This window comes from Rana temporaria, chromosome 2, assembly GCF_905171775.1.
Source record: "Rana temporaria chromosome 2, aRanTem1.1, whole genome shotgun sequence".
NCBI lineage: Eukaryota > Metazoa > Chordata > Amphibia > Anura > Ranidae > Rana > Rana temporaria.
This window is the reverse complement of record NC_053490.1, coordinates 57266399-57282473: the sequence shown is the minus strand read 5'-3', so window position 1 is coordinate 57282473 and position 16075 is coordinate 57266399. Positions and strand designations below refer to the sequence as shown.

General features: G+C 45.0%; 1 protein-coding gene across 1 annotated transcript in view; it reads right to left on the bottom strand.

Moving 5' to 3' along the window:
- DYNC2H1 (dynein cytoplasmic 2 heavy chain 1) overlaps window positions 1-16075 on the bottom strand; it is a 613609-nt gene that overhangs the window by 531424 nt on the left and 66110 nt on the right. The window contains exons 12-14 of the mRNA XM_040339316.1: window positions 12150-12325; window positions 9608-9803; window positions 383-478 (exon numbers count right to left, since the gene is read on the bottom strand). Of these exons, the coding sequence (XP_040195250.1) occupies window positions 383-478; window positions 9608-9803; window positions 12150-12325 (468 nt within the window). The remainder of the gene's footprint in view (window positions 1-382; window positions 479-9607; window positions 9804-12149; window positions 12326-16075) is intronic.

The window sequence follows — 16075 nt, the reverse complement described above, 5'->3', positions numbered from 1 at the left end:
ATAATGTGTCAGATAATAGAACATTTCGTTGTATTCACGAACCAGTCGTTAAAGGGCTGAGCAAACAGAGGGTTGAAAAAACAGCTAGTAGACCGAGTCATGCGTTGTTTTATACTTGATTATTTTCATTTGATTTTATTCCTTTTGGTACGATTTTTTTTTTTTTTTTCAAAACAATGTCTTTTTATATATACACACCTTACCTACCATTAAAGTCCGTTATGTTTTTCAAAATAATGCGTGTATTACATTTTAACATGTAGGAACTGCACAGACTCTGCAGAAGGACGTTACTGTAGCACCTCAAGCTATCTTTTCTTTATAGATATATATTCACTTTATTTCTACAGTACAATTTATTGCTAGTCCCATTTAAACTCACCTTTATTATCTGCTCAAAAGCCAGTGCAGACTTTAACATCATGGGCCGCTGACTTTGTATCATTTGCTGATCTATTGTGTTGTAGAAATGGGCAACCTAAAGACAACACAATTCATCATTTATATCAGATATACATTCCACACACATAAGCATAAAGGTAAAATGTATACTTCAGTCCCAGGGGTCATTCACACGGATGTATTTAAACACACCTTTTTTTGGCCAATGTAAAGAAGATTAAAACTAGGGACGCACCGATGTCACTTTTTTGACACCGAGTACGAGTACCGATACTTGAGGATGGGGATAGGAGGGTTATTGGGAAACATGGGGGCAGGGGTGACAGCTGGTAGAGGGAAGGATGAGGCAACAGGCAGAAGTGACTGCAGGCATGGTAAAGGAGACCATCAGGGACTGCAGGCATGGTACAAGAGACCGTCAGGGACTGCAGGCATGGTACAGGAGACCATCAGGGACTGCAGGCATGGTACAGGAGACAGTCAGGGACTGCAGGCATGGTACAGGAGACCGTCAGGGACTGCAGGCATGGTTCTTGCTGGGAGGAGCCGAGACAGCCACTGAGGGACCCCGGAAGACCAGGTTCAGGGCCACTCTGTGCAAAATGAGCTGCACAGTGGAGGAAAGTATAACATGTTTGTTATTTAAAAAAAATTGCCTTTACAACCCCTTTAATGAGCCTGTTGCACAAATCACTTTATTTGTGATAAATTATCTATGGCTGCTATGCATATTTATATAATCCATATTGAGCACTATATTTGATTGGCTGTCTCTGCTTGGCACACACGCACAATCGCACATGATGATGACTTTAAGTTGTCATCATCATGTGCGATTGTGCGTGTGCGTCAGGCCCAAACAGAAGCAAGCAGCCAGTTAAATATAGTGCTAAATATGGATTATATAAATATGTATAGCAGCCATAGATATCATAAATAAAGTGTAATAAAGTGATTTGTGGGTGGCTTCACATGTGGACTCTCTGATCGGAAGTGCATTCTTTGATCAAAAGTGCGAGTTAAAAACCAGGATTTGGCTATCATTTGCTTCTGCTTGCAGATTTGTTTTTTCCCCTCTTTTTCTCTGACACTTTTTAAACAGCTTTTTTTTCTTTTTCCTTTCTGCTAATTAAGGGGAGGGTTTAATTGTTCACAGGTGTGTGTTTGTTCACAGGTCTTCACAGGTGAGTATAAAGTGGCTGTACAAGCTCCCAGAGGAGCTGGCTCCCAGTTGATGGTGGCGTCACATGTGGACTCTCTGATCAGAGGTGCATTCTTTGATCAAAAGTGCGAGTTGAGGGCCAGGAGTTTGAAGCAGGAGGTAAGACAGGAGTCTTCATTATTTTTTTCAATCACTGATCCAGAACAAGCTTGTAGCTAATAAAGTTGGAACTCTTGCTATATAGATTCAGCGGTGCAGCAGACGCTCTCATCTTAGTCTGCTCACCCCAGGGATAGTGAGAGCAGGACGCTCTCAAACGAGTCGGCTCTCCCCAGGGATAGTGCAGCCAGGCAGGGTCCACCACACCCCCCTAGCCAATTGATCCAGGGTTGCACCGATCGCCGTTAAGGGGTCAGGAAGGAATTTTTTCCCCCGATCGCTGCAGATTGGCACAGCACGCCTGGGGTTTTTCGCCTTCCTCTGGACCAATCGGGGAGAGAAGACTCAGCGAGTGACGGCTCACTTGGACAGTCTTCCACCCATCACGTCTGGCGTCTTGCGGCTCTTCCCGCATCCGCGCCAGACCAGGCCTCATTCGCGGCCGCCGCAATTAGGAAAGACTGACGACAATGTGACTGGCGACAATGGCTAATCTGCGATACTCTGCGCACTCTATTCGGGGTCTGAGACAATTCGCAACAGCATTACCAGCCGTCACCAAAAAAGCCTTAAAAATAGAGCAACTTTTGAGATTCGATCGACCATCAAAAATTTTAACTATTTAACCCAGCTCGAGCACATATCATGCGCTTTGATCAACACAAGATCGGCAGTAAAACACCGATTAGAAATCCACGATTTCTTACTACAAAACGATCTAGACTGCCTCTTTATTACAGAAAGCTGGCTCTCAGACGACTGCAACACCATTCTCTGAGAATTGGTGCCAGTAAACTATCGCATTATAACGGAAAACAGAATAGGGCAAAGAGGAGGAGGCCTGGCGGTGATCCACAAGAATCGCATTACAATCACTAAGCCAGCCCTTCAAAATCCTCTTCCATTCATGGAAACCCTTACTCTTCAACTTCAAACTTCCCCCCAGGAGACTGTTCACATTCTCCTCTGCTATAGGCCACCTGGGCCAAAATCGCAGTTTTTGCCATCATTAACGGAGTTTATATCCACTTATACCCTTAACAGCAAACACCTTTTGCTGCTCGGGGACTTTAATCTGTGGGCCAACTCCGCACAGGATCCCATTGCGGACGCCTGCATTGATCACCTGGAGGGATTAGGGCTACAGCAACTTATATGCGGGCCAACACATGCTTCAGGTCACACACTCGACCTAATTTTCAGACAAAATCTGAAAATAAGCATTTTAGAAAATGAACCATTGCCATGGACAGACCACCATGCAATTAATTTCATAATCTCCAAAATTTCCCCAGTGATAAAAGCACCCAAGCCGGTGACAATACACTGGGCTAGATCTCAGAAGAAGCTCCATTCGGAACTCTTCAAATCTACCTTGGGAAACAGAATCAAAACAATCCATCCACATCAAACAGCCGCAGATACACTGGATGCCATAAACGCAGCCCTGCTACAGTCAGCCGATTTAGTAGCACCGAAACGCAAAGCCTGCATCCGAAAAAGAAAGTCCGGCTGGTTCAACAACCAGCTGTCGCTTCTGAAGCAAGAGCGCAGAAGGGCGGAAGCCGCCTGGAAAAGAAGTCCTGCAGAGGATAACCTCATCATCTACAAGGCAATAACAACACGATATCATAAAGAAATCTTCAAAGCCAAGAAACATCATTTTTCTATGGCGATTAACAGCGCCCTAAACCGCCCCCGCGAACTCTTCAAGATGGTCACCCAGACCATGAACCCAGGATGTCTTGAAGTCCCCAACTCAGACACCCAAGAGTTCTGCAATGAACTATCAGATTTCTTCATCAACAAAATTGAAAGAATCCGGGAAAGCATCATGCAAAACAATACCCCCCTCAACCCCACCGTCAATCAACCACAAAACACCCACAGAAACGCTCTACAATCAACAAAGTTCACTCTGGAACCGATCTCCATCGATACCACAAAAAATATCATTGGTGCTTTGCGGAACAGCACATCGCCCAATGATATCATCCCCACCAAACTGCTGAAGGAATGTGCCGACACCCTGGCACCACCCATCACACAGCTTATAAACCAGTCATTTAAGGAAGGCACAGTGCCATCCCTGTTGAAAGAGGGCACAATCCAGCCCATCTTGAAAAAACCTAACCTGGATCCCAAGGACCCAACTCACCGCCGTCCCATAACAGGCCTAAATGTTCTCTCCAAGATAATGGAGAAAGTAGTGGTACAACAGCTGCAACAGCATCTAGATACCCACAATCTACTGGATCCATTACAATCAGGCTTCCGTCCCGGACACGGGACAGAAACGGCCTTACTCAAAATATGGGACGATGCCCTCGAGGCCGCAGACGAAGGAGAATCTTGTCTCCTGGTTCTGCTGGACCTAAGCGCAGCCTTTGACACGGTAGACCACAAACTGTTACTGATGCGACTAGCCAAGGTAGCAGAAGTCGCAGAAGGTGATTTACCATGGTTTTCTTCCTTTCTTGAAAACCGATCACAAACAGTTAAATTGGGTTGTTTCACGTCGGAAAAGCGCACGGTGTCATGTGGAGTCCCCCAAGGATCCCCCCTGTCACCGGTGCTTTTCAACATCTATCTTCGCCCTCTCTTTGATATTATCAGTAGCCAAGAACTACTCTATCACTCTTATGCAGACGATACGCAACTGTATTTTCGCATCTGCAACAAAAAGGATCATCATCTCCGTTTAGAGAAATGTCTCTCTTTGATAGAAAACTGGATGACTAAGAGTTATCTTAAACTCAACAGTTCAAAAACAGAACTCCTTATGTTTCACGCCAGCCGAAAGAGTCAACTGGCAACAACCTGGACACCCCCGCCCATTCTGGGCCAAATCATCACCCCTAGCTCCAAAGTCAAAAGTCTCGGGGTCATCTTCGACACCTTCATGACAATGGACGCACAAATAGGGTCAGTAGTCAGCGGAGCGCACCATCTGTTGCGCCTACTACGCAGACTTATTCCATTTATCCCCAAAGAAGACGTAGCAGTCGTGGTGGGAACAATCGTGAATTCCAGACTGGACTATGCTAACGCCCTGTACCTCGGACTCCCAAAGTACCAAATCTCCCGTCTGCAAGTCGTTCAGAATACGGCCGCCAGACTGGTGACTGGGAAAAAAAATGGGAATCAATCTCACCTTCGTTGAGAACCCTTCACTGGCTGCCAGTAAAAGACAGAATTGCATTTAAAGCACTCTGCCTGACACATAAGTGCATCCATGGGAAGGCTCCGCAATATCTTTGCGACAAGATAGAACCTCACAATTCGAATCGCGTTCTGCGATCCACCGACCAAAATCTGGTCAGGGTACCAAAAACCAAATACAAGTCCAAAGGAGAAAGAAGGTTTGCGTTTCAGGGTCCTAGACTATGGAACGCTTTACCAACCAGCATTCGGTTGGAGGAAAACCACCTGACTTTCAGAAGACGAATCAAAACTCTGCTCTTTTGATGTCATGAGACACGAACAACTAGCGCCCAGAAGCGAATTCAGTTCGCATGCGCCGCGCTTTATAAGTTTTTTCATTCATTTTTTTTCATTCATTCATTCAGCCTGTTGCACAAATCACTTTATTACACTTTATTTAATATCTATGCTTTTTTGCTTGGGCCTGGCACAGTGGCAAACACACATGCATAACACGAACATCAAGAGTCGTACCGGCTAGGCTGCACTCAGTGCTAATCCCTGCTGGCTGCTGCTTCTGTCACAGACTCCTGCTCCTGGCCCGAGGGAGGGATGATGCCGGCCGCGCAGAGGAGAGTACCAGGCAAGTCATCAGCACACCTGTCACTCCCGGCCTCCTCACAGGCAAAGAGCCAAGAAGTCACCGCAGGAGGACGGTTCTGGGGCCGCTGGTGGCCTTTTCAGGAATCCGGCCCCGCCCATGCGGTATCGGCACATTTTCACGAGTACCGATGCTCGTGAAAATGCCTAGTATCGGTGCATGCCTAGTTAAAACTCATCCGTTTTGTATGTTGCGGTCCGTGTACCATTGGAGAGATGACCCTTCCCTTCAAAAACACTGCGAATTTTTAAAGCACAGAAGTGTTTTGCACTCTGTTGGCTTTAGTGACATCTTTAATATTGATTGGACTCTGGGGAAACATTTTCTTGGGCACCCCAAGACATCTTTTTCCTGACGGCGGCACAAGGTAAAGGGATGCACAGTGATGTAAGGGAGGGTGGGGGACTCTTGACATTTGATTTAAGGGGTGGGGGTTGCTCTGGACATCTGTTTATAATTATTATGGGAAGAATATACATTTAAGTTGAAAAAAGGAGGGTTGCATACCACTTATATCATCCACAAGAAACTTTATTGGAGACTGCTCAGACAGAACACCATGGCCAGATCGTGTTCTACTTCTATCTGAGCAGTCTCCAAACATTTGTTTTGTGGCCGATACCAGCAGTGTGCGACACTCCTTTTCAGACTTCCATCATCTGCTACAAGACCATCAGTGGGCTTCGGCCTGCACCTGCCCTTCACAGACAAATGCTTGCCATACACTATACAAAAAATTCAGGTCATTTGGACAAAGTCTGTATGTTTTTTCGGCCAGTTAATTGGCACAAAATCAATAAACGTTGGGATGTTTTTGAGCCGACAAACCGAATGACACGTTTGGAAATTTTCTGCCGAACAAGTGATAAATTGAAAGGTTAATGTGTTTCCTGCCCATGTGTGACGCTGTGGCACCGGACACCCTCCATTTTGGTTCATTGCTCATTCAGTTGGGTCCCCGTCAGGGGTTTAGATCAAGTGATTGGATTGGTCATTTATTCACACAACCCAGCTAATGCGGAATGAGGGGAAACTACGTGGGTGTTTACCACCGCGAGTTGCCGCCCCCTCCCGCATTTTCGCTGGCTTTTAAACGTTGTGTCATTGGCTCAATGGAGATTACTTCCGGGTCTAAGACATGAGTCATGGCCGACCTGGGAAGGGTCTCTCAACGTCTTGGTTTTTATTGGTTTAAGGTTGGAGGCTACGAGCTCAGCAGGCCATGCGGTTGGCTCTGCTCCAATTACAGACCTTTACTTTGAAACTTGTCCGATTGGTCAGTTTCTAGTTGGGTTTGGAGTGTTTCTTATAAACATATGTACAATATGGGGGCGTAGGTAGATGCCCCAGTAGAAGTCCTAGTCGGACGAAATGCATAGGGATTGGGTACGCCACTCCCCATATTGTTTTCCTCTTTTTATCGTTTACTTGTGATCACTTTTAATGTCAAATATTTTTTGACCTGCACTATTGGAGCACCGTCTTTTCTTTCTCCTTGCATGTTTTGTTGCAGTAAGTTTTTGGAGCGGTTCCATCGTGCCTGCATTGACCCCTCCTGGGTTTTTTTCCATCCCAAGCCATCTCAACATTTGTTGGAAACAGAGTGAACACCCTGTGAACTCCGGTTTGTTCCACCCATCCAGGATACCATCTATCCAGGGTCCTCAGCTGAGGACTGTCGGGTCCTATGGCCAAGTTTCGTGGTTCCAACTACCCAGAGTCGCTAGACAAGTTGAGCTGATTCTTTTGGAGATCCCCTATGCCTGCATGATCTGCTGTCGCTGACAGGTAGATCCATTGGTTCTGGTAAGCGTATTCCATCTATTTTCACTTACTTGGAAGATATTTTCCCATGATGATCCATGTGGCTACACGTTTATTGTCTTCACCGTCACTTTACATTTTATATTGATGGACATTATTTATTTCTCTTTTTTATGTGGACTTATTAGCACATTTAATTTATTGCTTGGTTGTTTTGTTAAAAAAAAATTACGGTTTTACACTCAGTGATCATATTCACTTAGTGAGATATTACGTTTTCTCCTCAACTACCAGCGCTACATTTATATTTTTATCACGTTTGAATCCTTGTCACATTGTTGTGTAGTAGCTCCTTTTTTCTATTTTTTTTTTTGTTTTTTAGATAAGTGCAATATTTACCACCTTTTATATGTTTCCTGTCCAAACTGTCTGCACTAGGTATATATTAAAAAAAAAAAAAAATGCATTCATTTTTGTTCACTGAACAATTTATCGGTCATTACATGATTGCACTATCGTTTGCGCTCACGGCCGAATGTTCGTTTTTCGAAAATGGGTTTGGACGATTTTTCGTATAGTGTATGACCAGCATAAGTCTTACGTTTTTACTAAAATAATATTCAAATGCAGATGCAATTATTTAATATGATAAAGAGTAAATACATTTATACAGTCTCAGAGCTAGAACCGGCACTTTGAGGGTAACCATATTGCTGATGCAGATTAACTTGAATTTGACACCCCTGCTCTAAAGCCACAAATTATATACATTCACTTTGTAAATAATAAGTGCCTGTGAAAACCAAGTTATTTTGTAAAAACGTAGGTGGTGCACACTACAGGCTGCATGAAGGAAACTACAGGAGGGGGCGGAGACAAGACCAGTCATCCTCTGCAAGGTCTTTATTACATGAAGCTCCTGCACAGAGGCAAAATTGCAGGAATTGCATCACACTGGACTACTGCACGTCTCATAAACAGACAATTTCAGCTTTAATTAATTAAGCAACACTAAAAAAAAAAAATGGCAGGGGATATTTGTCACTGATGCATCCAACACACATATATTTGCTGTTTATAATTTTTAAGACCAAAGGAAGTCATAACGAATATCTCAGCAGGGTTTTACTTAAAGAATATGTAAACCATCAGGGCCAGATTCACAGCAGAAATACGCCGGTGTATCTGATACGCCGGCATTTTTTCAAATTTGCCGCGTCGTATCTTGATTTTGAATCCTCAAACCAAGATACGACGGCTTTTGGCATAGATCCGACAGGCGTACGGCTTCATACACCTTCGGATCGTAGGTGTAATTCTCCGGCGGCCGCTGTGTGGAGTTTGCGTTGTTTTCCTGCGTCGGGTATGCAAATTAGCTGTTTACGGCGATCCACGAAGGTACGCGCGTTCGTCGCATTCTCTTACGCCGTCGCTAGTCGGTTATTCCCGTCGTAAAGTTACGAGTGCTATTTAGATGGTGTAAAATTAGACCATCCATGTTAAAGTATGGCCGTCTTTCCGGCGTCGAATTTAAATATATATATTTTTTTTTTGCGCAAGACGTCCGGAAATACGAAAGTACGTTGTGCACATCGCCGTTCAAAACATTACATCGGGGCGACGTCATTTCGCGCAAAGCACGGCGGGAAATTTCAAAACGGAGCATGCGCAGTACGTTCGGCGCCTAATTTAAATGGTACACGCCCCATTTGAATTAGGTGGGCTTGCGCCGGACGGCTTTACGCTATGCCGCCGCGAGTTTACACGCAAGTGCTTTGTGAATCAATCACTTACGCTGAAAACTTGAGGCGGTGCAACGTAAACGGGATACGTTACGCTGCCGTAATTCTACATGAATCTGGCCCTCAGCTTGTAAAACAACCCAATACGTTTAACATGGAAATAAAAGCCAGAACATTTGTGTATGCATATAAATAAATAAAAAAACATTATAAATACCTTTTTTCCCCCTTTTTTCATAAGTGATTACATGCCCTCTGTGCTCAGCTGCATAAGAGCTGGGGGTAGGAGAAACAGCAGCACACATATCCTCCCCCAGTGAATGCAGGGGGGGCATGTCAGCACAAGCCTGATCATTGGATTAGCTCCCAAGACGGCCAGAAAACTTACAAAGCTGTCTTCTCACACCTAGTGTGGTCAGTTTTTATTAGGAAAGCAGACGGACTGGCAGGAACACCATGGATTTCACACAAAAAAAGCAATACAAGAACAGGATACTTTCTCATACAAGTACATAATACAGCAGGCACAGATGAGAAATATGAATTGTTGGGTTGATATATTATTTTAAATACCTGTTTAAGAATCAATGCAGGTTTATAGAACTTCTCTGCAGTTTTGGCTGCTTGTTGAATCTTGGCTGGGATTAATAATCCGAGCGCTGAAAGCTGCCGAACTTCCCGCAACAGAGTTACAAGCCGGTCAGAATAGTGGATTTGCAATGCTCCATTAGAGTGATCCAGTTCCATAACCAGATTGTTGGGCTGGATGCTGCGCAAAAATAGTAAAGACAATACAAGTCAACTGCTATAGCCATCTTTCTCTGAAAATAAATCTATTTTGAGGGTATAATCCATTTAAGTTTGGTTCTTGGGTCTAGTTAGTTTTCGTACTTCCTACACATGCATTTTGGATACTACAGGACATCAAGTCATTGTTAACACACCGGATGGATACTTTTAGGCCGGGTACACACGGACAAACATGTATGGTGAAAGCGGTCCGTCGGACCGTTTCCACCATACATGTCTGCCAGAGGGCTTCTGTACGATGGTTGTACACACCATCGTACAGAAGTCCGCGCGTAAACAATACGCGGGGCGTGTCCGCGGTGTCGCCGCGTCGATGACGCGGTGTCGCCGCGACAATGACGCGGCGACGTGGGCGGCCCGCCTTTAAAATGCTTCCACGCATGCGTCGAAGTCATTCGACGCATGCGAGGGACGGCGGGCGCCTGGACATGTACGGTAGGTCTGTACTGACGACCGTACATGTCCGAGCGGGCTGAATTCCAGCGGACTGTTTTAAAACAAGTCCAGGAATATTTGTCTGCTGGGAAAAGGCCCGGCGGGCAAATGTTTGCTGGAATTCGGCCCGCTCGCGCCCACACACGACCAAACATGTCTGCTGAAACTGGCCTGCGGGCCAGTTTCAGCAGACATGTTTGCTCGTGAGTATGGGGCCCAAGTGTTGCTCTTTTAGGACAAAGTATAGTTCTGGGCTACTAGACCCATGAAAATCATTTCTACACTATAAAGCTGCACGATTCTGGGAAAAATGAGAATCGCGATTCTTTTGTATAAAATGAAGATCACGATTTTCAAAATGTTATTTATTTAAAGTTATTTTCAACACAAAACGAAGCTTATGTGGTTAAATACAGTATATGTAAATGTGACGGACTGTTTACATGTTACATTTTAAAAGCCGCAGCTTGTGTGATGGACTTTTAGTACAGTGGGGGGGCTGCTCCGAACTAAAGGCAAGCCTTGAGTCAGGGCTGGGCTCAGCCCTTCCTTCTCTGAGCTGGCTGCTCAGCTGTTGGCCAATTGCCAGCTCCTATCTCTCCACAGTGACTCACCTGTTGATGATCCTGCTCGTCGGTCCTGCCTACTTAGGGCCCTTTCACACGGGGCGGATCAGTAATGATCCGCCTCCGTGTGTCCGTAAAGCTCAGTAGGGATCCTCCGTAAAATCCCAGCTGAGTCGTCGGCTGACAGGGCGGTCCCCGCACACTGTGCAGGGACCGCCTTGTCTTTCCTCCGCTCTCCCCTATGGGGGGGGGGGGGATCGGATGAACACGGACCGTATGTCCATGTTCATCTGATCCGCCAGACGGAAGAAAAATAGGATTTTCTTCCGTCCGAAAAATCGGAGCTTTGCGGAGGCGGGTGATTACGGGTGTCAGCGGATGGTCATCCGCTGACACTCGCAATCACATAGGGACCAATGTAGGTCCCGTTTTCATCCGCAACGGATGGATGAAAATGCGGACATACGGTCCGCACATGTGAAAGGGGCCTTAAGCTGTCCAGCTCAGATGCTCTCTGTCTTTGCCTTGGTCAATATCACAGAGACTATCTCCTGTGTTCTTGTTAAAGACTTGCTTGGCCGACATTCCTTCTGGCTCCAAATCCTGCTTGCTGTTCTACTATGTTTATATCTGGTTCCCTGACTATCCAATCTGGTTCCTGAACTCTGGCTATGTTTTGACTACGTTTACTCTGTTTATCTTTTTATTATTATTATTATTATTCTAGTGTGATTTAACTGTACTTCTGTCTCGGTCTGATTCATGGTTTCTGACACCTTGCAGCAAAAGCTTTTTTTTTTTTTTTTTAAAACAAAATAAAAAAAAAAGACTTTAATTCTTAAAAGCAAATCTTTCATTTAGGGCCAGTTCACACCAGACGCAGTTCCGTACAGTTTTGTGTGCATTTTTTCTGCACTAAAAATGCATGCACAGTGTTTTCCATGTATTCCAATGGCTCTAGTTCACACAATACAGTCAGTTTCCGGTGCAGAAACTGACCAGAAACTGACTGTATGATGTGAACTAGAGCCATTGAAATACATGGAAACACTGTGCATGCATTGTGTGCAGAAAAAAAGCACACGGAACTGCGTCTGGTGAGCTGGCTCTTATAGTTTTTATTACCCTTTATTTAAAAAGCAATAACACGTTACAAATAATAAGATACAATTAAAATGAGCTTAGCATTTAGTATACCCAGGCTGATGTGACATTACAGAATTCCCACCCATAACTTATCCCCTAAGATTCATGGCTTGGCATCATGGCACAGTCATATACCCACTCTTTCCAGAATTACTGACCAGAAACCTGATTTAGGGTCGGATAACCCAGCCTGAATTTCTCTCGACCAATCGTTAAATTGTTCTTGTTCATATTCTTTAAACTGTTCCAGCAGCTCTGCAGCTTTTTTATGGAAGGCTTGAAATCCAGACAAGTCAGACAGAAGGGCTTCCGCTATCTTCACTGAATCTTCCACCTTATTTCAAAAGAAAGGTACAGAAAACAATGAGACAGTGCTAAAGCACAGAAAGTGTCCTGGAGTACAAGTGGCTTAATTTTCTCATTGAACTAATAAAAGGGAACAAAAACCTTTAAGTGGCACAAGGCTTTATTTTCTCACTTAACCCTGGTTATTTTGTACCTTTATCTGACGTTACAAGTATATATTTCTACTGTGGCATGAAGCATGAAATTGGTGATGTGAATATAAACGAAATAAGGGAAACCAAAATAGGGATCTTGATCCACCAGCACCACGTTGCCTTCCGTTTCTGGTATCTGAATAAAACCTCTGCCAGAAACAGCATCTGGTGAGTCCGTTACCCGTCTTCTATATACAATGCACATATGAAGCAAGACAAATTCCTGGAGATGCAGTCTATAGCAGCAGCTACAGGATTTGGCTATATGGAAAGACCATGCGACTAGCCAATACTTCCCAGAGACTGGAAGTGGAAGAATCCAAATGCAAAATGACAACAGTTGATAAAGAGCCCTCTTACTGGCTAAAGATTTTCTAAATGGGATAGGCAATGCATTCTATTATACTCTATTTGTATAGCCATGAAAAAAATGCAGATAAAAGGTAAAGATTTAGGAAGAAGAAATATAGATGGTCAAAGCCGAGTTCCAGCCGTTTTTGTGTTTATTAAAAGACAGCAGCTACAAAAAGTGTAGCTGCTGACTTTTAAAGCGGAGTTCCACCTAAAAATGGAACTTCCGCTTAACCCACTCCTCGCCCCCTTACATGCCACATTTGGCATGTCATTTTTTTTTGGGGGGGGGGGGGGAGTGAGGGCTTCAGGAGAAGGGGACTTCCTGTCCCACTTCCTCCTTCCGCCGAGGGGCTGGAATGGCGATTAGCTTAATCGCCTTTTCACAGCCCCTCCCTGTAGGCGAGCGCCTGTCCAATCGGACGGTGCCGTGCCGCTCGCGCATGCGCAGTGCCGCTCGCGCATGCGCAGTGGGTGCCCGGCCGTGAAGCCGAAAGCTGTCACTGCCGGGTGCCCACACTAAGAATGAAGACGCCGGCGAGGGGGGGCGAGGAGCGGAGCCCCGGCTGGAGCCGTGGAGCAGGTAAGTGTCTGTTTATTAAAAGCCAGCAGCTACACTTTTTGTAGCTGCTGACTTTTAATAAACTTAAAAAAAAGTGGAACACCCCTTTAATAAACACACACTTACCTGTCCCACAGTCCAGCGATGCAGCCGCCGAAAGCCTCGGTTCTTTCTCCTGCCTCTCCCTGGTGCCGGCATCACTAGTGTGCACATGTGCGAGTCGTGCTGCGCGTCACAGGTCCCAGAAGATTGCAGGGAGGGAGGGGAATAGGAGAACTTCCGCTCGAATCGCCTAGGCGGCCAGAGCAGAATTAGGAGCTGGGTACCTGTCAAAATTAAGAACCCGCTCCTCTCCCAAAAAAATGACATGCCAAATGTGGCATGTCAGGGGGTCAGGAGTTCTTAAAGCGGAAGTTCCACTTTTGGGTAAGTAACTAACCGCTCCACCTACAATCAATACCCCTGCACTATGCTCTGTCCTGAGGAAACTTTAAAGCAATCCTGGACCATGCTGCTTGGAAAAAGGACCTGCTTAATACTCACCAGTGTTGCTGTCTGTGGCACTATTCTTCTCTGTATTCGTGAGACACCGCTGGTTGAAAAGGCTTTTTTTTTTCTTTTATTGAACATTTTACACAAGTACAAGAGCAAAAACACAGGCAAAAGCTTATCACAAAGCGCCTTATACTTAAGACCCCTTTCACATGGTCGGAACGTTCAGGTCCGCCTGTCAGTTTTGTCGGCGGACCTGAACGGCCGCTCCATGCAATCCTATGGACCCGATCCGATCTGCCAAAATCAGACGTATGGCGGTACGTCCCCATCCGTCCATGGCGGATCGGATAGGGTGAGATCTGATGAAAATGGACATGCTGTCCATTTTTATCAGATCTCTCCATAGGAGACAACGGCTCTGCACAAGCCCCTCCCCGCTCAGTCAGCAGAGAGGGACCTGTCATCCGCCGGCTCAGCGGAGAGATCTGGCGGACTCCATAGCGACGGAGTCCGCCTCGTGTGAAAGTAGCCCAAGGCCACACAGGGCCATACGAGATTCACAATGCTTAAAAAATTATACCTGAGCTGTTATCTAAAAACATCACCAAGACCAACTATAACCAGCTAAAAGAACCCCCACCCCCTACTCCCAACTTGTCTCCCTTCCGGCCTCATGGCCTAGTAGTAAGAGGAGAATTGGAGTCTGGTTGAAAATTCTTCAACAGTCAACATGTCCAGGAGTGTAAGATGTTGGCGTCCTCGCTACACTCTGTGGTTACTTCTGCCAACCCCCCATATCACCACAGGATGTATTGACACGTGAGCGAATAGAAAAACCTGCAGAGGAGGGACAGCATCCAACACAGCCATAAGTGTGCAAGATGTTGAAGAATCATCAAGTCATTGGTATCTTAAGAATACAGAGGAGAACAGTAGCAAAAACAGTTGGATTTTTTTTTTTTTTTTTTAATGGCTTCCTTTTAGGCAGTGTGGTTTGTCATTTTCAAGTCCAGATAACATGGTCGCTTTAACATACATTCACCCTTCGACAGAGAGAAGCCAACACTGTATGTGGCTGCTAACTGTAAACTGTCACATATAGGTAAAACCAATAAAGCAATGAATGGCCAATTTCTGTCTGCCTTCTAATTTATACTTAGCATTTCTTCACAAGGATAGCAATTAATTGGGCAGCTGGATATACAGATAGCCATAAGTGGAAGAATCTTCAAACTATTAGATGAAATACAGTCATACAATATGACAACACAAAGACTTTTAGATAAACTTTACAATCTCTTAAAACAGTTACTCTACAAAAATGTATTATAGTTTTTCAATAAAGTGATGTTAAACCCTACTTTTCTTATCCCTCTCCTCTGTGGATGTGGCCATGCATTACATGTTGTATGTCTATCTGTTTAAGCTTTCTTTTCTTCAAGTTTAGTCTGCTCATATCTTTTCTGTTTGATATTTGCTCCACTACCTTGCATAGTTCTTTGGACACCGGTTTGTCCATGCTTCCAATAGAGGACTGCAGGCAGACATAAGGAAGCTGCCAGCGTTGACTCATGCAGGCAGCCTGAAAGGACAACACACTGAAGACTCCCTTCTGAAGGACATGATCAACAGTACTGCCTTGGGAGTCACAGTAAATCACTTCCCTTGGAGGAGGAGCAGAGGCTTGACGGGTGTGTAGTACTCTTGGGCTGCCTGTGCATAGCGGTGTGTCTGAATGCATCCCGGCACAAGGAATAATGGGGCATGTTGTTCCAAGTAGTGCAACAAGTGACTGATGATGTTATGAGAGTGTGATCCCCAACCAAACATTTGGGGATACTCGCAGAGTAAGCAGGAAGATGCAATTGGAAAAAGATAAAAATACTGTATTTGCTGGCGTATAAGACTACCTTTTACACTTAAAAAAAATGTCCAAAAAGCAGGGGTCGTCTTATACGCTGGGTCAGCTGCTCGGATGCCTGCTGGATGTGCGGTAATACTGTATGTAGCTTCGGCTACATACAGTATATACCGCTTAGCCAATCCCGGTGAGCGATGTATTCAAATGAATACAGAGCCTGCTCGGATTGGGGTAACAACCTCTGCCAATCTGAGTGCCTCCATATAGTAGCCTGCTCCGAATGGCTTTGAGAGTCAGAGAGGTGTGGGCTGATGA